At 39.2% G+C, this 26,638-nt stretch overlaps 1 protein-coding gene across 1 annotated transcript; it reads left to right on the plus strand.

Annotated features, from left to right (window-relative positions):
- Nucleotides 1–259: 259 nt before the first annotated feature.
- On the plus strand, nt 260–25,049 carry RNF217 (ring finger protein 217; the record flags this gene model as incomplete). Its single annotated transcript, XM_010287424.1, has 5 exons — nt 260–493; nt 8,259–8,423; nt 15,815–16,016; nt 21,829–21,900; nt 24,489–25,049. Coding segments are annotated over 5 exons (747 nt in total), but the record flags the coding sequence as incomplete, so codon positions are not given.
- Between the last annotated feature and the right edge of the window lie 1,589 nt (nt 25,050–26,638).

A 26,638-nucleotide genomic window follows, 5' to 3' on the forward strand; every position in this document is an offset into this window, starting at 1 on the left:
GTATATAGGTGTGGAACATACTATACGTCTAATAACTGCAGTTGTCATAAGGGTAATTAGCTTTTCTGTTTGGATTTGCAAATACTCTGGAAAAAATGCAGTGTGCTTGGACTAAGTCAAAATAATTTTGAGATGATATGCTTGATAGTCTGTGGATTGTTACAGTACTTGAAATTAAATTTCCTCACAATTCATAAATGCTTGCTTACCTTTTCCAAGCAAAAGGTCATACAGCTCTTCTGGGTTTTTTCATACGCAGGTGCAGCTGGGACAAGTGGATATAAAATGCCCGATCACAGAGTGCAGCGAACACCTGGATGAAACAACAGTCCTCTATAACCTGCCCCATGATGACATCATCAAGTATAAATATTTCCTGGAACTCAGCCGCATTGACTCCAGCACCAAGCCATGCCCTCAGTGCAAGCACTTTACAACCTTCCGGAGGAGAGGCCACATTCCTACCCCTGCCAAATTGGAGAACAAATACAAAGTGAGCATGCATGCCAGGACCATGGGTTAGATAGTGCCGCAACAGTAGGACCAGCATTTGGTGGGCATGAAATGAGCTTTCTTGCATCACTGGGGCTGTGTGCAAGCTGTGATTAGGAATATGAATCTGTAGTACATCATTGATTAACTACTTGGTTGATTTCTAACAGTTCAAGTGTTGAACTTCAGTTCTTGTTTATTTGGCAGGTGGTACAATTTTGTCCTGACACACAGTTAGAAGAGTGTTTTCTCTCAGACATACAAACAATATGGTCACTATTAGAAGAGACTGGGGAAGGGAAGTTTTTACTATAACTGAGAATTTTAGACACACAACTCCAGCAAAGATAAATTTTCCTGGAAGCTCTGAGCAAATGAATTCTGGGCATTTATGGTGTTGGGCTGTTGGCTTAGAAATAGAGTTCTTGTCTGTCCTGCTTTCTGGTTTTGATTTCTTCAGTCCCTTACCAGAAGTTAGACATTACTGTAGTCTCATCACTCACAATACAGAACACTTGAGAAATAGAAAAAAACCCCACTTTTACAGCATTTCTTTTAGTAGAAGATGTGCTTATATTGTGATTTCAATCAAAGATAAAAAGCAAGAGGTTACAGTTAGAAGAAGCTTTGAGCTGCTGAAGGCCCGTCTCAGTTCCAGAAGATGAAGGTTCTGTCTGCAGCATCATGCTCTCTATTACTTTTCCATCTGGTTATTAGATTTGTTGTGGTTAATTTCATGATTGAGCTGGCCCTTCCTGGACAAACCAGTTCTCCTCTGTAGGAGTTTAGATGATTGTTTAGATAGCCCTAATTACACAGCATTAGATTCAGCCCAGTAAGGAGATTAATAGGTAGAAGGTTGTGTATCCAGTAGAGCTGAAACCTTGGTAAAACTAACTCTGAGTTATGAGCTACTTATGTATATCTGTGCAGTGCATGAATTACATGCCACAATGTATGTTGATCTCAACATTTTCAGATTTTTGGCATTTTACGTGGAGGTGGAGAAATTCAAAACTGCAGGTAAAATTCCTTCTGCCCACAGGCATTCTCCATCACCCATCTGGTTGGCATTCCCTCAGGTATAGACGGAATGTGCGGTCTAGGGTAGATCAGGTGTGGTAATGCTTCTGCAAGCAGCCTCTCAAGGCATCTGAGGCTCTTATTGTCCCACCAACGTGGGTCACAGGTGGTGCAGCTGTTTTATCATGGGATGCCAACTCTGAGGTGGTTCCTCAATGCACAAAATGGGTTGTTCTGCCCAGCAGTGCTCTTTTACAAGTTAAAATGTTATAGTTAAAACGTTCCCACCACTTCCCTACAAATCCTAATCGGAAGGTATGGGAGGCTGTGTGATGCATGAAATAGTGCAAGCCAGAAGCAGTTTCCTGCTCCTGTGGTGATGCATTATGTGTAGCTCTGATCTGCAGAGCTCAAGTCTCCTCCTGGGAATAGACTCTGGCAAAACATGTCCTTTGAGCTGTGGCCCGGTGTTGCCTGGAAGAACGTCTAGTTGATGCTGGTCAGAAATATAATTAGGAAGGTGCAAGGAAACAACATGGACAATCATAGTCCAGGGCTTCAGACTACTCCCTGAACCTGTGTTGTTTCCTGGCATAGGTACAATTTTAATGACTTATTTTAAGCTTAGCACAAGAAAGAGTTTTGCTGCAGGGATAAGATTTAAAAGGCATACTATACAGAAGACTGTGTATGTGTTGAGTAATTCCATACACACGTAGCTGTGGACCATTATTATCTCAGTTTTCTTAGATTCTCATGTGATTGTATGGTAACTTGTCTGTGCCTTGAATTATAGGCTTTTTGGAGGTACAGACTAGTGTTCTTCTGCATGTATCATAGGAGACATCTGACTGGAGACTGGGAGACTTGCATATTCACATGCAAGCAATATAAACAGCAGTTGCACCAGAGGAACTCTGCACCAGCACTGGAAGTGCTGCCTTCAGAAGAACTGAGTCATGTGTGGGGAAAGTCCACACACGAGCCTACTAGTAGGATTACTGCACGCAAGGGCTCAGTGCCAGTACCTTTGCTCTCCTATACACTGCAACAGGGAAACCCAGTAAAATCCAAGAGTACATTTGAACAGATGCCTTTGCAATGAGCAGATACTTTTTGCAATGGCATTCCTAAAATTTGATACACTGTTTAAATTTAGATGTTAAGTTTATTTAGACTTTTAAAGAGGTAGCAATGTTATTAGATTAATTTTCCTTACTATAGCTGCTTTATCTCAGCTAAACTGACCTAAGCCCAGCAGTTCAGTTTGCTGCTGCTGTTTTTCATTTTTGAGATCAAGCCTAGAAAGTTAGCTAGTGCATATATGTTTAGAGAGGAGGAGAAGAAAAGGGAAACTTGCTATCCAAACCTTTCTTCTCCCATTAGTGCCACTTAGGACAGCACAGTACAGCAATGTGACTAGTTTCCTGTATCAAATATTTGTATCACAAATGGATACAGCTTTAAGTAAGGAAATACTCCTGCCCCCTCTCTTATGGACTAAATTGGGAGTGTGAGACTTGGTTGTAGACAAGGTCCTAATAAACCTTTGGTCAAAGCTGGTATGCCAGAGTGCAAAGGACATGGGCAAAACTTGAAAAATTGGTAGTTCAGTTCTTATGTATGGAACAGATGCAATTTTCACAAGAGTCAGCATGTTGGGTTGTTCTGTGAGGGGGTTGGGGTTTTTTTGTGGGAGGAGTCCCCCTAAGGCCTGGATGTCACCTGTTGTTTTAATGTGAGTTCTTTGACTTGCCTCCTGCCATGAAGAAGCAATTCTTGATTCTTGGAGTCTGTTTCTGCCTTATCAACTCGTGAGGTTCATAATTTAAGTTTTCTTGTTCACTTCTGTCAAGAGATACACATTATATAAAAGAAGGGCTTGAGTGCTTGGCTTTGGAAATGTAAATGTTTTTTCAGCGCACTTGTTACATAAACTGTCTTTTATTTGAGCTACTCAAGAGTTTCTGAAACCCGTTGCTCTAGAATTAACAGGAATCTGGACCTGCAAAGCTGTTGTGATAGAGTGGATCTGTGTAGTTCATATCCAAAAAGGTGGGGACTGACTGATCAGATTTTAATGTTGAGTAGCAGATATCTTCATGGCTACACATCCAGTCTGCCTTGAGCTTGAACTGCTGTGAACGATTTTGCCATGCTCTCCCTCTTTGCTCTCAGCTTCATTCCTGCCAGCTTGCTTTTGCTCGTGTTGATGTTTTGGTGTCACACTGGGAGCTGGATCAAAGCTCCAATGGGATACAAGATTTGTTTGTTTTGTCGTTGCTTACTTGCAGCTGGTACAAGAGAGGAGATGGGTTGGTGAGGAGGAGGCAGCTGTTTTGGCAGGAGCTCGTATTTATTTTGGAATAAAGTGACTGGGTGCTGTAGCTAGATTGTAATTCATGTAATCAGTTGCACAGTTAATTCAGCCACCCTATTATATAGCTAGCATTCCACTAAGCAGCAGCAAATCCCATGAAGCTTTGTGCAGCTTCAGGCTCTCAGAGTATTTTTAATGTGTAGTCAGTTTGGCTATCGTCATCTCACATTGGGCAGTGTTTTGTGTTGCTGTTATCTGCCAATTTTGGAAGGTCTGTTCCTGGGAGGTGAGGAAAATGATAGTTAGAATAGTTTGCAGTAAGAAGGCTAGGTAAGAAAATGGAAGAAGTTAGCCTCAAAGGTCAATGTTTCAGAAAGCTGAGAACAAAAAGGGTTAGTATGAGAAGTTGTGTAATCTTTTCTGTTTCAGGGGAGACTGACCTCCAGATGGCATAGAAGGTTGTGTATATACATCTTCCCAATTCTGATCGAGTGAAATGGAATTCATAAAATAAATTGAAAAATGTTTGGGTGAGGAAAAACGTATTTGAAAAAACACTAGATTAATGTTTTGGGTTTTTTCAGATACGGTTTGTCTGCTTTGCTGGACTATAATATATTTTGCTGCTTTAAATTACATGTAGATAGCATTTCTGCATCCTTGCTATGATGGCTTCATGCACTAACACTGAAGCATAAAGCAAATCATCTTGACTTTTTTCTTTGCTTTTCGGAAAGAAAAAAATGGAATAATAATTTGAAAGTGCTGTAATTGCCCTGTTGTGTTCCTATTTCTTAAACACACTGGTGTCACACAGCATCCAGGTTTGAATAGGTTTAGAGTTTTGTTTTGTGGCCACTAGTTCCAAGAAAAATAAGGTTCATATGTACTTCGAAGAACATGCTTTTCTTTGCCTGCTTAATGTATGTTCAGACAGTATTGAACAACAGAGAAGTCAAGTGGCTCATTCAAAATGTAAAAAGTATTTACTTTTGTGGCAAGTTCTGTTGGGCTGGCAGGTGGAACAGGAAGCTAGGAACTCCAAACCTGGTAATGAAGTAGACAGTTCCAGCTAGTTTACTTCAGTTAGTCAGGGCCATTTGTGGTAACAAACGTTATTCTGAGTTCATGTGGTTATAGCCTCATCCTATATTTCAGAACTTTCGAAGTAGTGTATTTGGAAACATCCGATGTCAGTGTGAGTATCTAAGATTGAATACATATCCTAGTGGCTGCTATGTTTCTTCCAATTATATTCATGCCGTAATAGAAAGATAGAGCCTGCAATGAATGTGTCAGATTTTCACCAAAAAAAATCAACCCAAAATCAAACCCACAAAACTCATGTTTTAAATTATGTTGTCATTTTGTTTAAGAAAGAAGCTTTAACTTGCAGCTTCCTATATCTCTTGTTTTGGGTTTGTATTTTTTAACATTCATGTTCCATCTCAAATGTCTGAATACTGCAACTGATAAAAGATAAAAGGTTTCAGGTTGCAGAACACTTAATTGTGGCTACAAGCGTCATCTTTGGCTGGGGAGTACCAAATACTGAGTAATACAATGCAATGCCTCCTATAATCTGTCTTTCCAGCAGTAGGTCACTGTGACATGCATTATTGAAAAACGTAAATTCAAACATTTGAGCGGGAAAAAAAGGGGGGAGGAAAGATACAGAGATATTGGGCAGGTTAGTCACTAGTAATGTAAGCTGTTCTGTGCATATCAGTTTCTAAAGGATTGTGGAAACATAGATCAGTTCTCTGTGCTAGTTTGGTTAGTAGCAATAAATACGATATTCTTTAGGTTCTTCAGAGTGGGAATTTTTCTATTTCCTATTAAGCTGTTTTTATTAGGAAAATTCATCTGGAAAGCAGAGATGCTGGATAGTGTATTTCCTTTGGTTTGTCACCTGGGCCAGTAGAGCAACAAATCAGAGAAAGGGCACTGGTTATATTTTTGTATTGCTTTTGTTTTATACTTTATCTTGGTCTCAGACATCACTGTTTTTTCATGCAAAAAGTAACAATGTTGCAGCTTTAATGTGTAGTTTCCCTAATACAAACAAGTTTCATTTGTTTTTCTTTCTTGGTTTTGTGCTGCCTACCTATGTCTTCTGTAACTCATTTTGTTGACAGGAAACATGTGGTAAGTGCAGTTTTCCTGTGTGTGAAGTATCTTACTCTGTGCCTGAGCAAAAATGTCACTTTGTAGCTATAGAAAGCAGTAAGCCATACTTGCACAGGGTACAGGATATCAGAATTTAATACATTTTAATATTATGATCTCTTTGAATCTGCTTGATATGAAGGAAAAGTAAGTATTCTAACACTTAAATGCATGTATGATTTTTTTTTTTTACAAGGATAATGACTAGCAGATGGTAGCTGACTAAAATGTTAACGTGTTTGTAATAAGAAAATCTGTCAACTTATTGGTGCTGCTTCCCTTCTTTGCACTTTAGCCTTGTGCCCAGGCAAAGTATCTTGGAGTCCTGGATGTCTTATGGGTAGTGAGAAAATTACTAATTCTCTTGATGATGAACTCCTTGATCATTAATTCTTGTACTTGCTGATCTATAGATGTGGATTGGCGTAAAGAGGTAAGCTGAAGTGGTGCATTGAGCCGCACATCATATAGTCCACCATTAAAGTTAAAATACTTTGTTGAACAGTGCTGCACAGACAGAAGTACATCACTTTATACAAATGAAACTGTAACTGTTAGACACTGCTGCAGTGTAAAAAAACATTTGGTTTCTGCAGGAAAAGTTAAAGACAACCACTGAAAAATGGGTTAGCTAGGGTCATAAAAATGCCTGGCTCGAGCCATTGTGTCAATTAAGTTTTTTTAATGAGCCATTAAAGACAAAAAACCTAAATGCTATCTCTGTGTATAGAACTTCAGGATATAGTATTAAGGGTAGCAGACAGCTTCAACTCTCAGTCGTGCATCAGAGATCAGATCAGCTTTGTATTAGCATGCTGGTTGTAATGGATGTAGGAATTGCACATATAAATAATTTCTGGCTGCCCCCCAGCAAAATACTTAAGGAACATCAGAGGACCTACTTTGGACTCTAACTGGAGCTGAGGCATCATACCACCAGTCTCGGTGTGTCTGAGCAGAGGGCATGGCAAGTGGTGGGAGTGAGGACTTTGGGAATATGTTTTGGGGCTTCACATGTGACTACACCCTAGTATGTAGTTTCCTGAACAGCACCCCCATAGCATGCACGGCCAGCACAGACGCGTCCGTAGTTCGGTGGTGAACCAGGTCTGGACATGGATACAACCAGAAAGACTTTTTTTGGCTGGTTGAATTTCTCAGTCCAGTCCATCAGCTGGTACAAAGCCAGGGCAGTGCCAGGCATGGGCTGCAACTGGAGCTGGCGGACGGGGCTCGGCAGTCACGTGAGAGATGTGCCTTCCCATCTTTCAGGCTGAGAGGTTTTGCTGCCAAACACAGCGGTAGCGAAGATGTTGCAGCAGCCTAGATGTGCCTGTGTCTAATGTGGCTTCTGGTTCTTGCTTTCTTTAATCACAATCCAGGTAGGAGGCCTGTCTTTCATCAGGTAAGCACCTGCAGTGTGCCTCTATTTATTACTTCTGCAAATGCCAGCAGCTGACATAGCTTTTGTCAAAAAAATAGGCAGGCTCTGGAGGAAGACATGATGACGATGGCACCCGTTTGGTGCAATGATTTAAAACCCAGGAAGTGGGAAGAATAGATCCTTTCTCAGTTTATGGAGCTTGGCTCGTGGTTTTTGCCGTTAGGCGTGGTCTGTAGCAAGCGGGCTGTTTGGCACAGCCTCAGCTCGCCCTTATGCAGTCAAGAGCAAAAGGAGGTGCCTGACTTCCAGGTAGTAGTTGTGGCCTTTGGTTGAGACCCTTGCTCTTTGGCCACTTTTCCCAGAACCATTTCTAATAGAGGCTTCGTAACTCATTCTGGGCTCTCTAGAGCCTCTTCAGAAGACCAGGTACTCCCTGGTGATAGCCTAGGCAGTGAAGTTTGTAACTAGAAGACTGAGATCCCCTGCACTGAAAACTGGATGCTCATTTTTAGATGATCTCACGCATGTGTTGGAGGCAGTTGAATAAGCTTTCTGGATTTTTGCCTTTTGGCATTTGAGCCACACAGTGAATTCAGGCAGCAGTTCCTATGCTTACACCAAGCTACTGTGCTTCATTTGATTGGGGCCTTTCCTGGCTTTAGCAATTAGTGCTGTATTTTCTCTTTTAAAAAAGAAAAAGAACACGTTAGCTTCCACAACTTCTTGTGTTTTTAAAACAGACATTTCAAAAGATGTTAGACCTTTACTGGGCAGCTACTCTCTTAAATTAAAAGCAGTGGTTTTAAAACAGGCTTTCCAGTTGGGTCAGTGCCCAGCTTGCAAACATGTGGTGTTTTCTCATTTATACAGATCCAGTGTCCATCTTGCCAATTTGTCTGGTGTTTCAAGTGCCATTCTCCCTGGCATGAAGGTGTTAACTGCAAAGAATACAAGAAGGGAGACAAGCTGTTGCGTCACTGGGCCAACGAAATTGAACATGGGCAGAGGAATGCCCAGAAGTGTCCAAAATGCAAGGTGAGCTGCTCTGCCTTGGCTTGCAAGTAGTGGCTTCAAACTTTTAAGTATATATTTAAAGTAAATATTTGTAGCTTCTGCTCGGTGTTGGAAATGGAATTCACGCTTCTTGTGCAGATTGTTGTCGATGACCCAATTTGAAAAACAGGTCGGATGTTTTACTTGCTGGTTTCCGCACTGATTCTGCAGAATGTCTGCACATAAAAGAAACATTAGGGAAATCCTAAGAGGAGGCTTGAATGTATGCTTTTAATGAATGTGTTACAGTACAAATTTTTCCTTAAAAAAAAAAAACCAACAAAAAAAACAAACCTCTAAAGAAATGTAAAGCTTTAGAGAAATATGGTGCCCTTTGTCAGGTTTTCCAAAGAGCTTAGGTGAATTGCGTTTCTGAGTAAGGCAGAAAGTGCTCCAGCCACAAGTTAACTAAGGTAGACTTTAAGATTTAGCAAAACCAGAGTTTTTTTAGGATTAAATGTCAGTTCTTCACATGCCTTTCTCATAAGTCAGTTTAATTTTCAATAGACTGAAATGCAGTCCCATGCCTAAAAACATCATTAATCTCTTCCAGGATAGGAAATACTTCCTACTACTCAAATGAGATGCAACAGCCCCACACACCCCTGCACTGGCTGCCCTTAACGAAGGTGGTTGTTATGTCTGTTCACTATTTCTTTCACAGCACTTATCTCCCAGCTGCTGACAGAGTAGTAAGTCAAAACCTTGAGAGCACCATGGTGGTGGGAGTCTGTCCTTTTTTCTGAAAGGGAGTACCTGACTTGAACCTATCTATTGCTCTACATCTACTTCATGGAGAGGACAAAGTAAGGAAACTGGAACATTTGGTAGGAAATATGGAATGGGAAGATTTACTCCTAAAAGTCCAAAGTATACTTTTGTCACACTATGGGCCTTAATAAAGCCTGTGCAAATAAAAGAATGTTTATCAGTTTATTAAGTATCTTATTTTGTTCTTGGGGAAAAAAACGCCTGTGATGCCATAGCTTGGAATTGAAAGATTTCAAAACACTAAGCAAAATTCAGAAAACTCTGAAATCAGCAGTCGGTTGCTTACCCTTCCTCCCGCGCACACAGGACACTTGAACAGAGTTTTAACAGCTTGCCGTTTGGTAAGAGTTGATAGGTTTGAGCCAGTTATAAAAATGTTCACTTTCTGGAAAGCTTTACAGTAAAATCCTTTGGGAAAATTTGTTCTTTTTGGAGTGGGAAGAAGTTTCTGTTTTGCTTTTAATTCTTTGACTTGTGTCCAGTCTTGTATTTTATGACAATGCAAATGATGCAAATACTGAAAGAAGTTGTCCCCAAAAAAAGAAGAACAAAATACACCAAGCAAAAAAGTATGAGTGTGGAAAAGCAGGGGAAAGAGGACTGCTAGCTGGAAGGAGAAAAGAACTAAAACTGCTAACACTAATGTGTTTATCCTTAGTAAGTTTTAAATTTAAAATGCCAAATGTACAACTGTTTTCACTGTCTTCAAAAGAAAAGGCTGAGCACTTGAAACTTATGCAGGTTCAGTCACTAATTTTGAAGCCTGAAGTTGCATAAATTTGGCTATTAATTCCAAAAATACTTCAGGTTTCTTTTCATAATCAAAACAAAATAAAACCTCTGCCATGGTGGGAGGCAGTATGGAAAGATATGAAAGTAGCACAGAAAAAGAACCTGTGTTAACAAGTCCTTTCTGGTAATGTGAATATCGAAGAGGGAATTCAGCCTTTTCATAAACTGTGTTGCCACCCCCACTCCTGATACTTTTCTGCAGAGGTGAAAAAAGTTCTTGCCTACAACCTCCAAAATGTTTTTATCAACATATTGTTTATTTATTTGTTTTTAAATCAAATCCATAGCCAGCAAGTAATCAAAAGATTACTTAGTGGTACTGTTCCTCACCCCCCCCATCCCCCAATGTGTGGTTACAAAAAAGGTATCTTATGCAGCATTCTTCATCTTCATCACAGCGTTAATAAATGTCTGAGCACATGGGGATGAACATACCAACAGTTAACAATTTGGGATCAGGAGGATTTGAGCTAATACTTTCACTGCCTTTCCCTCCAGCCATCCTCGCAAAACCGCTGTATAAAATAACATTGAATCAGATGACCATCATATTTCCAACTAAAATAGAGAAAAGAGTGACAGAGAAAACAGCCTTGGTGACATACTACTTGATTTATGCTTGTTCTTGATCCACGTAGGCAATGTTTCAGGTGACAACATACTTTATTTTGATATGTGCATATAGTCTACTTAAAGACCTCTTTCATATTTTGGTTAAAAATTTGCAGCAGCCAAAATTGACAAACAGATTGAGGAAAAGCCAAGAATAAATTGTAAGTGCCAAGATGTTAGTATTTAATCTTTATGCTAAAACTGAAGCTAACGGAAATTAAAGGTAAAAACTTCAGTAGAGGTAGAATTTCTTTACTGACATAACTTGTAAAACTACTGGTAGCTTCCAAAGTGGGATGCTGATTGCGATGTAAACTGTGACCATACTTTACAGATATCTTCTAGACATAATTATATATACACACAGACTCTTTTTTAAGTAGCTGTACCCCAGAGAAGCCAAATGCACAACTGTCTTGTCTGGGCGTGCAGGTGAGAAAACGGGAGCACTCCTATGGCAGGGGGGTGTGTGTGTACACAGGCAGATCCTTAGACAAGTATTCACAAGTTTTTCAGTGGTTTTCATAAGTGCTTTGAAAGAACATAACAGTTTGTGAAGTGAATACTAGTGGGCACTGTTAAATAAGCTTAAACTTGATTCCTTTTTCCTATAGGTCTACACAGCTTTAGTGCACCTAATAGAAATAGCTTATATTTACTTGATATCTCTCAAATGAAAATCTTACACACTGCCAAAATACATAATTGTAGATTCATTTTGTGACTATATATCAGTATGGAATTATTACAAAATGCTACTTTTAAAAACCTATCTTAATTTTTATATCTCTTTTGTTTTTAATAGAGCCTTTTCCAAATTTATTATACACTATTTTGAGAAACTCAGCATAGCCTATTTTTCTCAACAAGAAAAAAGTCAAAAAAGTGCTGGTCTTGTTCCAGAGGGAGCTGGATAATGAGTGCAAATTTGCTACATATTATTGGATGCCTTTTCATAAAATCTGTAACTATATTTGTCTTTCCCACTACTGTTTTAGGGTATTATTGTTTACAATTTCTTGTGACAGTGTGTTTGCAGGAGAATCCTTTTTTTCCAGAAGTGTTTTTACAGTACAGCAAACCGAGGAAGTACTTCATGTTGGTGTTATCTTACCACAGATTTCAAAAACAAGATTGTGTGAGGAAACACCAGATAGCAGCTCTAGCTTTGAAAGCTTTGAACAGCAGTAGAAATTTAAGTAAACACGGATGTCAATGCAAATCAAGGAGTATGTAGTTCTTATCTGTGGATTCAGTCTTCTGATTAATAGAATCGTTATCAAATAACTCAGGGCATAGTTTTTGAAGGTGCTCTGTGAATTATTTCTCATCCTCTGAAGGGAGGAGGGTTCTTGCTTGTATATGAAGGGAAGGGATAAAGCTGTGCACCAGGTTTTCTTTAGAAGGAGTGGAGGAGAAATGGCCGCTCTCATCCTCAGATCTCTTGGAAGCAATTTCCCTGGAAGATTTGTGTGAAAGGACATGTAACATGCAGAGGGGTTAAAGTGAGGGTCTGAAATAGCCACTGTGCTCCTTCAGTTATTTGCTCAAGACTCTGAGCTCTGCGTGCTTTGTGGTCGGTGTGTAATTTTCACCCCTCTTGTTCTGGGAGCCATTCTTGGGTTCCGAATGACTAAACCTTTCCCTGTAAAGTGAGGGTACGTCTTTGGGTTTGAGCAGGCTCTGGGTGCAGGATGAAGCCAGTAACACTGCTTGGAGGCAGAAAGCGGCTTGCAGTCATCGTGCTGTCACCTTGGCAAGGCACTGAACCCTGCATGGCTGCAGCTAACTATAGCAAGCCGCGCTCCCGGCCCCGTGCCTTCCCCCGGCTGCCTGCTGCGTGCCGCGGTACTGCCGACGGAGCAGGAACACTTGTGTGATATCTGACCCATTGGCCATCGCTTTCCCAACCTATAGATTTGTAATTTGTCTGTCAGTGGATTGTCCTGAGGGGAGGGAGGCACGTCCGTGTGAACCAGAGCTGGAGTTGATCGGGTGAGATATCATGTCTTAGGCTTGAAGGCAGCCTGACCGAATCATACGAAGCTCATCTGGTGTTGTCAGTCTGCATACATATGATAGGGAGTCCAAGCCCCACCTCTAAGGTGGTTATTTTTTATTTATTTATTTAATTTTTAAATTAAGTATCTCCTCACTAAAACAGGGAAGCTTTTTTTGCAACAAAAAATATAGGCAAGTACGACCAGTTGTTCCAAATTTGCAGCTTTTGAAGGCAGTTATATATGTGCAGATAAGTATGCACTAAAAACTTTGTAATACTTTTTGAAGAAGCAAAGATAAAGTACATATAATTGCAACGTGTGTCTGTAAGAAAATAAATCCTGTATGAACTTTTTTATGTTTTAAGAGGACAATATGTCTAGAGGATTTAGATAAGAAACAGAAGTGATTTAGGAATGGTGCCTGGCTAACTGGAGCTGGGATGCTTCTAAGAAAGTGTGGGTAGAAGAATGGCAGGCAGTGTCCAAGAGGTGGGTATTTCTGAAAAGATGTTGATGATAGAATGTCTAAAGCTATTGCCAGTAGCTCCTTAAAGTTCTTACTATCAAAGAAAATTAATTTGTTTTTGAAATGTGAATTGGTTTTGGTTTGCATCTAGGGTTTTTATAGGCTTTTTTTTTTTTTTTTTTTTGTTTGATTGTAACTTAATAGATTGGGTTGGTAAATTGAGAAAAAAGAGGAAGGAAAATTCAGCAGTCTTGATTCAAAAAGAAAAGAAAGCAACCAGTTAATTCTCATTAGTGTCATAAGATCTCATTCCCTTATTTAAATTTTTAAGATGGAGGTACGTCACTGAATCAGCAGATAAGGAAAGGTACCTCAGAAATGACAAAATTCTGTATAGTTACTGTCTGAATTTCAGTTCCCTGAAAAACTAATTGGAATTAAATTTTAAAGTTAATTTGTTAATATACATTAAGTCACTATTAAAATTCTTTAATTACAGTTCAAGTTAATGTCCCAGGAACTAAGCTAAATGAACTATGGCTCCATAAGTAGGATAAACATATAAAACCTGAAAAGTAAAAGCAAAAGTCAAATTGACAGTATCTCTTTTAGAAGAAAATAGTGTATAACTTCAGAAGTTATGCTTAAGTTGGTACAATATTGGGTAGACTTTTCTTTCCACTTTCACGTTTAAGCACTGATTGCAAGCAAAGTTTTGAAGTCAAGTGACTTACAAGTCACCATGAAGTCAAGTGGTCACACATTGGAACAGGCTGCCCAGGAAGGTGGTGGAGTCACCATCACTGGAAGTGTTCAAAAAAACATGTAGACATGGCACTTCAGGATATGGTTTAGTGGGCATGGTGGTGTTGGGTTGGTGGTTAGACTTGATGATCTTAAAGGTCTTTCCCAACCTTAATGATTCTGTGATAAAGCTCATCAGCAATGGTATTTTTTCAGGTGCTTCTGGAAAACAGGGCACCTGTCATACAGCAGACTTCCTCATGGTAGAAGGGGTAATTGGTCAGTCTATTTGTATCCCTTCTATGAGATGAATGCAAGTCCACCGGTATACTTGCCCAGTAGAAAGTAATGTTTTTATAGCCCAGTCCTCTCTCTTGTGAATGTCTTTCCCCTCTTAGGTGTGAAAGAAGCATTTGAAAGTTTAGAAATACAAATTCTGAGATCAGTACTGTTGGCACAAGGATGTTGGCAGGTGTACCTGGAATTACTGCTAACTACATCTGCCCTGGAATCTTTTACCAGAATATTGCTGGTGGAAAACATCACTTTGTTCCATGTATAAAGTGCCAGTTTCTGCAGCTGTTTGGGTGAGCGAGATTTCTCAGATCACAGATTAATCTTGATCAGCACCAGAGAACAAACACACTTGACCCTTCTCAGGAGTGTCAGATACCTCAGGAGTCAGAAGCCTCTCTTGAGGTGAGAGGCTTCAGCTGTACCTGAGCTTTCAGCCATCTCTGGTGCTTGCAGGGCCACTGAGTAATGATGCCTTGTCTTTACCTGTACTTCCCTGCAAAATAAATACACGTACATATGGATGAGAATTTCAAGAGGCATTCATTCATCTGTCACAAGTTTCAGCAAATAAAATTCTAACTGGATGTAAGGGAAAAAATATTCCCGAGGGGGTGGCGAAGCATGGGACAGGTCGCTCAAAGAGACTGTGACATACCCATACTTGGAAACTTTTAAAATCTGGTGGGATGAGACCTGGAGCAACCTGAACCGACTTTGAAGTTAGCCCAGCTTGGAGCTAGGGGTTAAAATAGATGACCTCCGAGGGTCACTTCCAAGCTCAATTTTTATTAGATAGTTACATCTGCCATTCCACTGTGGAGCATGGAAGAGTGTGTGTTTACCACCCCGTTAGCTATACTTTTAGTTGGCAAAATTTAGAAGTAGCTGTGTAATCATAATTGATTTAGTGAAATACTCAGCCCCAGGACTACCGTTTCTTCTAAGACTCTCAGAACTATTAACTAAACTGAGACCTGTGCAAAGTAGGTAAGTCTTGCAAAAGAGTACATGGAGGTACGGGAGTGGAGCTCTTGATGCAGGCAATCAGCAGAAAGATGGATGTAGAATTTAGGCAGCCCAGCTTCATGCTGTACTGTGGGCATTGTGAAAGCTTGGCGTAAATCTTCTGTATTGTTTGTGGAGTCTTTCTTTTTTTTTTACCACAAAAAAAAAAAAAATCCCATACTCTGGTGTTTATTGTAAAATGCCAAATCAATTTGTGATGGTAATGGGAGAAGGAGTGGGGCCACAGGTGGTGTAAAAGGGAAGCCCATTCATGGAGGGGTCAAGCACGATTCACAACTATAGTTACTGTGCTGCTTTTATTTTTAATAAAGGTTGGTGCTAATGTGTCTACTTAAGTAATAAAAACAAGTTATCAGTAAGGGCAAGGATCACTCAGATTCTCATCTGGTACAAAGAGTGTTCAAACGAAGGAGGATTATACAGGAAATTCTGTATGGAAATCTGGAAACAACTGTAGCTGATGCTCTGAAACATGCCTTAGAAAACCATTATTGCCTTAGGTTGACTGCAGTATTAATCAGTGCCCGAGTTAAGCAGGAGCTTGCTTGCGATGTCTTTCCATCCGATGCGTGGACTGCACGGGCTGGTGCCTACTTCCCTGTGCTTAGGGAGGAGGGGAAAAATAATCTTTTTTTTTTTCTTTCCTGCTGCTGCTTATACAGATCCACATCCAAAGAACAGAAGGGTGTGACCACATGACCTGTTCACAGTGTAACACTAACTTCTGTTACCGTTGTGGGGAGAGATACCGCCAGCTCCGGTTCTTCGGAGATCACACCTCAAACCTCAGTATCTTTGGATGCAAATACCGCTACCTCCCCGAGAGACCACATTTAAGGAGATTAGTGCGAGGCTCTGTCTGTGGTGAGTGGGTAAATGTTCCTTGTGGAGAGCTCCACAACGAGGTGATTGGGGGGGGTGCAATAAGACTTAAATAAAAACTATTGGTTTAAAGTATAGGATGGGCAGCCTGCTGTTTTAGTTACGTAAGAGGTGGTTTATTAAATATATTTAAATATATAGCATTTGCGTTCCCTGGACTGTGTGTGAGTACGTATTGTGTCCTCCTCTGATAGGTTGTTTTCTAACCCTTTTTAATAATATATACGCAAACTGCAAAAATATTGTCAATATGCGTGTTGCTGGTTATGATCATTATCCTAAAACCATATAGGAGAAATGGACCATAGCAGGAGCCTTTTTTCAATGAATTTCTGTGTCAAGGATTTGTTTGAACAAAGCGTTGTTTGGATTTGAGCGTGACCTGGTTTTGAAAAACCAAACTACTCAGGTTAGCCTGTTTAAATAGGAGGACAATTGTCTTTTAACTGCTAGCTTTGGTTCAGGTAAAATCCAGCTTAAAAAAAAATACAACTATATGCATTAATTTATCTCACAGGAATCTAATGCCAAAAGCTTGACTTTTCTTTTTATTTAAAAAAAAAAAAAAAAACACAACAGAACATTCCTAACTTGCTTTTCAGGCAGGTGTATACCTGTCTCAACCTATGGAAGCACAAGAAAAATAGATAACAAAATAATTGTTACCTTACGACATATCTTGCATATGGATTAACTTCAGTCGTCGTAGTGAGTTTACAGCATGTAAAGCTATCTATAACATTATAGGGAATGGTTGTATTGGGCGTCAAAAAACAGGGGCCTTATTAAGGAAAATAGGACCTTTGGTACTTTGAATTAAGGCATAGAAATAGGAGGTGACTTGGAATTCACCTAGGATGAGGAGATGCTTTGAGCCTATCAGTTGGTGATGTTGAATGTAGAGGTAAAGGTAAGAGACTGAATGTGTAGAAATTGCAGTCAGCAGACCTGCGGTGAAAACAGTACTCCCGAACCAAACAAGCTCCCGTAAGAAAACTAGGTGATCTCCATTTTAGAGTAACGCAGGAGTTGGCACACACACTCAGAGGCCTGGTGATAAGAATGCCGATCTTGCTGATCTGCAAAGTTGTGGGAGACTCACAAACCTGGAATGCTTGTTTAACAAATGACAGTAAGTCATCCCAGCCCATTAGTTTGACCTCTGGAACTTGCAAGGCTTTAGAAGAAACTTTGAGAGGTGAATTAAACATATGGAAATAAATAGGAAAGTGGATAAAAATTAAAAATTATTGGTTGTGCCTACTCCAATACATTTTGTAGAGATAAATTCCAACATGTGAGAAGATCTAGTCTAGATTAAAGACAATGCTGTCACTAGAGCACACGGGTATAAACTGTTCATGAATAAATTTAAGCTTAAATTTCAAGGACTGGTTCGAAGTAAGGTTTCAGAAGAGCTGTTGGCATGTTTTAATGCCACATACAAAGTCCAAAATGCAGATGCATGTACTGCGTGTGCATAATTACTATTAAAATTATTTTCTATTTTCCCTGTTTATTTTCTTTAGGAAACAATAATATACAACCTTTTCTTTTTAAAAAGAAACAGCTTTTACTAGTAAGAAAGAAAATTATTTTATTTGCAGTGACTTGGAGGCAATGAAGAAATGTGGAAGTGCATATATCAGTTAAAGTTTGGTAGTGAAGATGGATGTATTCATATTCATAAAAACATGCATAGAGAAGGTATAAGATATTTTACTTTCATTTCATGTTTGCAAGTGTATTTGTGGTTTGCTTTAATTAGTAAACTGAGAAAGATTAGCAAAGCTTAAAGCCTCAGCTTAGGGTTTTCTGTTAAAAATTTCTTTCCAGGACTAGTACTGTCATACGGTGTTATTTTCCACAGGAGTGGTCATCATTTGAATAGAGACAGAGCTAGCTGAACCTGCCAGCACATGTAGTAATTGCCCTCATTTTTACAATAGCTTAACACCCAAGGTGACAATGATTCAAAGAATTCTGCATTGGTACCCATGACTAAATCCCTCAGTCATCTCCAGAGGTCTGTATTTTAGTATTGAGCCTGGTACAATGTATGAATAACTACCAAAACACTCCAGAGGCCTAACAGAATCCAGGCTAGAAAATAAAAAAATGAACGTTTAAACAATTTACATCAGATTAGGATTCAGGAATTCAGCTCACTATTCTTCCTCCATTGGATTATATTTTGGCTATGATTGACATATGTGAGCCAATCGTGATTTATTTATGTATTTATTTATTTTAACTTTTTTCCACACAGGCGCACGTGTTGGATGCACATGCACTTTTTTAAGAAGGCATTATGTTGTTGTAAGGTTGTATCACCTCACATTTTTCTTTTGAGTTGGTATAATCCCAAACTGTGATGCAGTGTCAGTTCACTTTACGGATTCTGGCATCTTGAATGGTGGAAATTTGACAAAATCTGCTATTCTTGTAAGCCTTCAGCAGAACTGATCGGTACAAATTGGGCAAATGTAAAATTGGGGGGGTGTGTGTATAAAAAAAAAAAATCCCAAATTAATTGCCAAGTAGTCATGGTTTTACACACTTCCATAGTTAAGGTTTGTATCTGAACCTTTTCTTAATAACTATCAGTAGATGTATCCTTCACCAAATTACAGAGTTCTTAAATTATTTATACTTTCGGCTTCCACATTATCTTTAGTAGAGGCTATAGGGTTTCACTATATTGTGTAGAGAAAGTACTTCCACCCTTCTGTTGTGTGTTTGTGTGGGTTTTTTTTTAATAGATTGCTGATAATTTCATTGGTTACTTGTTTACTCAAATTTATGATAAAACAATAATAGCTTGTTTATCCTCTCATATCTTTCTTTTATAGACCCTCCATCAGATTCCTCTTTGTCATGATCTTTGATAGTATTTTTTTTGTTGCTTTGTTTTGAAATGAAGCTTCCTTTCATCATTATTTAAGATGAAGTTGAAAATGGAGAAATGTTTAATTCCAGTTAGGGATCACACCTCGGCTCAGGGGCGTCCTGGTAGCTAGAACTGTAAATGTAAATACACAAAGGCTTTATCAGGCAAGAATGGAGCATTATCAGCACGTGTTACTGTATGGTCTGAGAATCAGCAGAAGACATTAGAAAGAGGAGATGGTGGGAGAGAAATAGGCCATTAGAAGCATAGTCTCTATATTTAAGTAGCATGTAGCAAAAAATAAAGGTTGGTTTTCCTGTAGTAAAATGCCTCTGCTACTTAGTTAAGTAGTGGAAATTAAGAGGACATTATGTTGGCTGTCAGTGGTAGAGTCAGTCTAAGGTGTTGCTAGATAAATTTTCTTCTGTGACTTTTTATTTTAGTCTCTTGCTATGGAGAGCAAATGTGATTTCATAGTCAAGGTTCTCTGGCTTGTTTCTACCAAATCTGGGTGGGTGGGGTGTGTGGAAAGGAAAGAACACTTCATGGCAGGCTGGCATGCTCTCATGGTTTCTGCTGAGAAGCAAATGTTTGTGCTTACAGTCACAAACTGTTCTTTAATAAAAATAAGGGAAAAGCATTTATGGCAGCATAAATTCAAACACACTTTTCTTCATAAACCAATGTTTTTTTAAAGGTAATAAAAACCACAAGGAAAAGAAAATAAACTGGGAGCAGAATTTGCTTATAAAGTAATGTTCAATTCAGATGTGTAAAATGGAGCATTTTATAATTGTTTCATACAATGCTGATAAAAATGATTGGAGTAAAAGGTACATATCTGCTGCTTTACAGTGGTTGTTGCTGCTTGTACTCTTACTGATGGTAACTTCTGCAAGTCTTGTTGACCTCATGTTAACTTGTTCCTTAATTTTAGTTTACAAAGGTAAAGAAAGATAAAGGCTTGAAATGTGGTAGATACGTAAGGAGAAAAGGTATTTTGTTTTGGTTTTAAAATTTAAACTGTTTTAAAGTTTAACCTTTAGAAAGAATGCATTGATAACCAAAAGAAGATGTTGCCCCATGATGATGAAAGGTCCTTTTATTCTATGAGATCTTGGACCTACACAATACTCGTAACTTCATGTTCACAGGCAGAAGGAAAAAGACACTCACTCATGCTTTATCTCAGCTCTGAGTTAGTTTGTGAAATACAAGTGAACAAGTTCTTAAATTGAATTAGTTTAGGAACTGTTCTTTGTGTCTGCAGAGAAACTACTCCAGTCGAAAGCTAACTTAGCCCTTTCTGCAGACTCTGTTTCTGTGTGCTTAGTCAACAGTTCAGCGGTTTAAATTTTTAATAATTTTGGTACCAATAGTCATAATTTTCTAACATTCTAATTACATGGTTATTAATAAAGTGAAGAGAGTTCATACCTTAATCTGTTAAACACTTTACTTTGCAATTGTTAAAGGCTCTGGTAATGTTTTTAAATGTTTTTAATCGTTCATTTTTTGAGTTTTCTTGTGGTCTTCCATCACTCTACATTCCTTCTCCTGTCTACACTCGAGTAATTTATTTGACAGCTTCTGTGGGTATAGAATGCAGCGCAGTGGAGTCCCAAGAAGGTCTACCATTAGGATACCTAGTAACTAGAGTAATACCAATAATATTTGCCAATTTTTTTTCTTCTAGGAATTAATGTTTCCCACCCGTAACACTCCTATGAGATTTCAAAGCTATCAAAACAGAGCATGCAAAGGACCAATTCATTTAACTGCTGTAAATATTTCCAAAATATCTCATTTTTCCTTCAGACTGCCCAAATTAGTGTCTCAGGTTATGGAGAGTTTTACATCATTATTGAATGAAGTAATCCATTTACTGAAATCTTATACAAGTGACTTGAGAGAAGGAAGGGCAGGGAGGAGAGTGGTAACGAACTCACTTTTACTCCCTTTCTAGAGGTGGTCTTTCAAACACGTGCTTAACTTAGAGAATTGCCTAATTTCAAATCCCTGATCAGGCTGCTGGTGTATCAGTAAAAACGCCTGCCCTACTGCATTTTCAAACAGCTGAGATGAGTGACATCTTTGATCCAACTGCTCAGCAGCACAGCCAGGGAGATTCTGCCATTCAGTTGAAAGCAGGCAACACAAGAAAGATAACTTGGATTCAAAGCTCAGTTTCAACTTCAGTGTTTCAGAAGGAGCTGCACCTTCCCTCCACCCATTTCTACGTATCATGAACTCATCAGAAGTAAAGAACATGAGCATGCTTTGTTTGTTCTTAGTCTTATGTGCTAGCTGGTGTGCTGTACAACCTCGCTGCCTTATGTAAGAGCAGCAATGTGCCCTTTTAAATGTTGATCCAAAATAGACTTGACTGTGGTTTGATTTAGACCTAAATTGCAACTGTACATGAGGACTTCACCATTGCCTTTTAAAGCGAGCAGAGGCATATTTAGAGGTGGCAGTCTGATCACCTTGAGCTAACCTAAACTCTCAAAGATGCTGGTTTGGTTGGCGTCTTTCCAGGGTGGTTGCTGTGCGGTAGGATTCCGGAGAAGCCAAATGATAGTAGCTTTATAGCTATCACGTTCCTGTCGATGCTCGAAGGATTTCAGAATGGAAACAAGTAAATGCAAGCTAACTGTTAATGTACAAAATGAGCTGTGCATAGAGAGTTGTGGTGGGTGAAGAGAGCAGAGAGAAATGTGTGCAGGGAGCTGGCTGAGTGGTGATAGCTCCTAGTTGGATCTGTAGGATGAATTTACAGAATCCTGGTAAAGTATTAAAAAAATGAACCAGCTTTTGGGAGTCTGGTATCAAAATATTTATGGATGATTGGAGAGTGAAAAATAAAATGCCTACTTTGAATTGTTAATGAATTTTGCATTTCAGCTGGAAAACTACTCATTACACCCCTAATACTGGTTCTGGGACTGGCACTGGGAGCAATAGCTGTTGTAATAGGTAAGAGTTACATATGTGAATAAGTCTAAATCTGATTTTTGCAGTGACTTACTGTATGACATCTCATTTTCATCTCAGAGAAGGACACAAAGTACAAATTTCATAGATACTGTTTTACTATAAATCATAGAATCTTTGGGTTGGAAGGGACATTGAGAGGTCATCTACTCCAACCCCCCTGCAGTGAGCAGGGTCAGCTTCAACTAGATGACTTTTTTCAAAAAAATTTGTCTTTAGAAGCTTTTTTTTTTTCTTACTTGTATTTTATGCCTGTTAGCTTGTCATGGTTTAGCCCCAGCCGGCAGCTAAGCACCACGCAGCCGCTCGCTCGCTTCCCCCTCCCCCACTGGCATGGGGGACAGAATTAGGAAAAAACTCGTGGGTTGAGATAAAAACAGTTTAATAGGACAGCAAGAGAGAAGGAAACAGCAATGATAACAACAATAATGATACCGATAAATCAATGTACAAGAACAAGTGATGCCCAATACAGCGATTGCTCACCACCTGGTGATCAATAGCCCATCCCCAAGCAGCGATTCCCGCCCCCCCGGCCAACTCCAGTTTATGTACTGGGCATGACATGGTATGATATGTAATATCCCTTTGGCCAGCCTGGGCCAGCTGTCCCCTCCCAGCTCCCCGGGCACCCCCAGCCTGCTCGCTGCAGGCCGGCGCAAGAAGCTGGACTGTCCTTGACTGCTCAGCAACAACCCAAAACATCAGCACGTTATCAACAGTTTCTCATTCCAAATCCAAAACACAGCCTCACACCAGCTTCTGTGAAGAAAACCAGCTCTCTGTCCTGGCTGAAACCAGGACATAGCTTTATATTTTCCCAATTATTTTGTTTTCTGAACCAAAAAGGCCAGAGTAATTTAAACATAGTCCTGGGGGCTGGCTGACTTGGACCCTCCCTTTCATCACCCCAGTGATTCTGCGATCACAATTCTAAGATCCTGGCCACGTGCATGACAAGATTTTTGGGGCACTAAGCATATTCCCAAGAGCCCTCCAGCTTGAAGATGCAACAGCAACAACAACGAAGTAGCAAATTGGGATGAGTGAATCTCAAAATCTGATTCAGTGCGTAGGCTGCCAAATTGGATTCTATCACAAAAGATGGTACTGTGAACTTGCTTGATAAAGTATCAAAGCTCTGTTAATGTGGTTGTGTTAACGTGGATGTAGTTATTCTAGCAAATCTGCTCTTTCCCTGGCTTAACTGAATTCTCCCGCAGAAATGAAGTAAGCTGTCATGATAAATGTATAATTTTGCTCATGTAAGTGCATGTCCACTATTTATGTTGGCAGCAATACATCAGTTGGGGATCATGCTGCTTCAAAATTCTTCAGCAAACTTACTGCATTGAAAATTTGCATTGTATGCCTAGCCCTGAGTCATGTTGGGATGTGGCACCTTTATTTTGATATAATAAAGCCAAAATATAAGAGGATTGTACCTAACCAATCAGCATATAACCAAAATATCATTACAGCTGTTCTAGACTACATCTGGCCAAATAAGGAATATTGCTATTAATTTCAATATTTAGGCTAAGAATACATGTATTTGTCCTGTATCAATATTCTGACTTGGATTCACTGAAGATAGTTTTTTAGACATATATATGTGTAAATATTTATTCTTTTTAGTGGCATTTTTATGCCAAAAACATAGGTAGTAAAGACGACTTAATGCCAGTAAAGCTTATTTTGCTTAGCAATCTGGTATAATCTGTGCTGGGAAAAAAACACTCTTTAGCTTACATTCAGAGGGTTTTGCAGTAATATAACAGGAATAATAGCAATAATACCCAGTATGCCACTGAAATCCCATCCTAGGTATGGCTAGATAAGATATGATCACGAAGAACAGTATTAGCAGTTCCAAAAACAGTGATTATTTATAGGAAAGTTTTGGGTTTGAGGTAATTACATCAATATTTATTGCCAACACAACTGTTAGAGTAATCTTAATATCATAGCTGAAAACTGTTTTACACCATTTACAAGGCTACTGAGGAAAGCAAGGACCCTGGTGACTGTAGTCATCTCTTGTTATATGTTGTTACTGTAGTGGTATCTGAAAAGGAAATCTTCCGCCGTTTCAGTCAGCTGGTGGCAAGGGAAAGTGGGAGATGCTTCTCATTTGGGTTTGAAAGAGTACCTCTTATGACAAACTGTTTTTCACTTGAATAAACCTGATTGATTTATTTTGCCTTTTACAGCTTCCTTTCTCTCAAAAGACTTTTAAGAATAAATAGTCCACTGCCCAAGCAAGGATAAGTATTACTTCACAATAGATGAGGATGTTTCGAAAAATAAATAATATTAAAAAAAAAAATAAAGCTATAACGTGCTGCCTCTATTACATGTGAAACTGCTTGAAAACTAGTTTAGTCAAATCAGCCTTGGACTTAGATCTAAGGATTGCCACAGTGCTTTTAAAAGTTTTAAGTTTGTATCTTATATTTTTCAGAGAAGGGAGTAGGGTTGGCGGGAATTTGTTGTAAAGTATTTTTTAATTAAATGCACAAAAGATTGCATTTAATTACGGTTTTCTTCTTACTTTCTTCTTTTGGCAGGTTTATTTGTGTTTCCCATCTATTGCCTTTGTAAAAAGCAGAGGAAAAGGTCACGGACAGGTATGCCCTGGTAAGGATGGACCTTACTCACCTGAACTGAGCTGGTCCTGCAAGGGCTCTTCGTGCTTTGTGCAGCAGAGCAATACAGTGCTGGGAACAGCATCAAAGCCACCGCCCTGGAAGAAGAATGGGGGATCTCCTGCCGTCTTCCCTCAGCCGAAAACACTACTGCAGACCAGAAAGCCTCTTTGCTCTGGTGCACTCTGAACAAGATGGGCCCCCTGACTGCTGCTTTTTAAATGTCTTGGGTTTCGGGGTTTTTTTAACTATTACTTTGAAGAGGGTTTTTGAGTCTTAAGTTTCTGAACTAGACAATCAAAGTCTGTATTGTAGCCACAACTCTACTACCGATTTGGCCTGTGAAGAAAGCATTTAACTGCTAACACGTGCTCCCTTTAACTTCAGTGTCGGCCTTTAAGGGGGAAATGCTTAGAAGTGTTTGGACTCTTACTGTATACTGAGCATACTACTTTTGGTATTAAAAACTACTTCTGTAAATAACTTCCATCACACAGCATTCTGTTCAGCATACCAGAACCCCGTCACATGCCAGAGCACGACAGCTGGTTATCTTCGGAGTCCTGCTAGCGGGCAAGACTGTAGTTGCCACCGCCGCGCTGCAGTGCCTCAGGGAGAAATATCCTTAGTATTGAAGCTCCGTGACGCGTCCAGATATGCTGATTGGTTTCAGTTCAGTATTTAATTTATGAAAGCCTATCAATATTGATTGGGAGGGAGGGGGGGCGACAGATTTATTGGAGTACAGCATTTTGAAACTCTCCCAGTACAGAAAAAATTTGAAGGATTCAGATAACAAGAAGTGTCAGTGTCCTGTTCTGTCCCAAGATATCCCTGAAGTGTATTTGCAGGGAAGCTGAAAACATGTTCTTCTGTTCTGACTTGGCATATATTATATGTGCTACACACTAGTTGTGTGAAGACTGACTTGATGAATTTATAACCTAAATAGCACGTTTTATTTGTTTTAAGAGGGCTATATAAGTCTTGGAGCATCCACTGATTGTCTCATGAGGAAAATCTGTGAATTTGGGGTAAGGGGAGGAGTCATGAATTCTTAGGAGACCATTTCATTCTTCTGTGTTTCCTTTTTTTTTTTTTTTTTTTTTTGCTTCCTGGCACGTTACAGCTCTGAAGAGAATATCTATCCTTGCTCTTTTTTCCTAACTTAAGAGTACCGCTGTTTGCTACCAGACCTCTTTCTCAGCACATCACCACAAGAGCAACATAATTCAGCGTTAGGAATCAGCAGCTGAGTATTTTTTCACTTTGAGTTATAATCCAAATTTATCATACAAATATAACTTAAATGAAAAAAAAAAAGAATAAAATAAATTTGTGTAAGCAGAACACTGAAACAATAAGGAAAGGAACCAAATAAGAGAAATAACTTTATACTTTAAAAATACAAGCTGATCTTAAAGAAAAGAAGATTGGATTTGTACTGTGAAGGTACTTTTTTTTTCCCCAGTGTGTGTGTTTGAAGATACATATATATATATATACACACACGCACTTGCGTGTGTGTGTGTATATATATATAGATATGAGCAGAGGGGGAAGCAGGGAGATGGGCAATGTCCTAAAGAGTCTACAGACTTCAAAATTTAGGCCCGCAAATAGCATATCATTTGAGAGGATGTACTTTGCACCGCTTTCTTTAAAAATCATTATTAAATCTGAATCTAGTTGTAATTTTTAAGTAAATAGTATTCTGTCCCACCAATATAATACTGTTATACTCCCTCTGACTTCAAAGCCTCAGTGGAAGAAACTGATGAATTTTGTTTACCTGGAAATACAAATATCAGCCTACCACAGTTGGCTAGTATGCTTGTTTTCTGTCAGCTTCTGGTTTTGTTTTCTTGTTGTTTTTTTTTTTTTCTTGTTGAAACTGTGTGTGCAAGCACACCATAGCAGTCAACGGTACTTGGTATTTCGATTTGAATTTAAGGCCATATTGACCCTGTTGTCCCAACGGTAGAAAAAGTAACTTTCTACGATTTGCAAATTAAGCAGGGCAGCAGTGACATTTAGAAGTAAGATTTAAAGCCTATTGTCAATGCAAATCC

This window comes from Phaethon lepturus, unplaced genomic scaffold (assembly GCF_000687285.1).
Source record: "Phaethon lepturus isolate BGI_N335 unplaced genomic scaffold, ASM68728v1 scaffold26775, whole genome shotgun sequence".
In the NCBI taxonomy this organism is placed as follows: Eukaryota; Metazoa; Chordata; class Aves; order Phaethontiformes; family Phaethontidae; genus Phaethon; species Phaethon lepturus.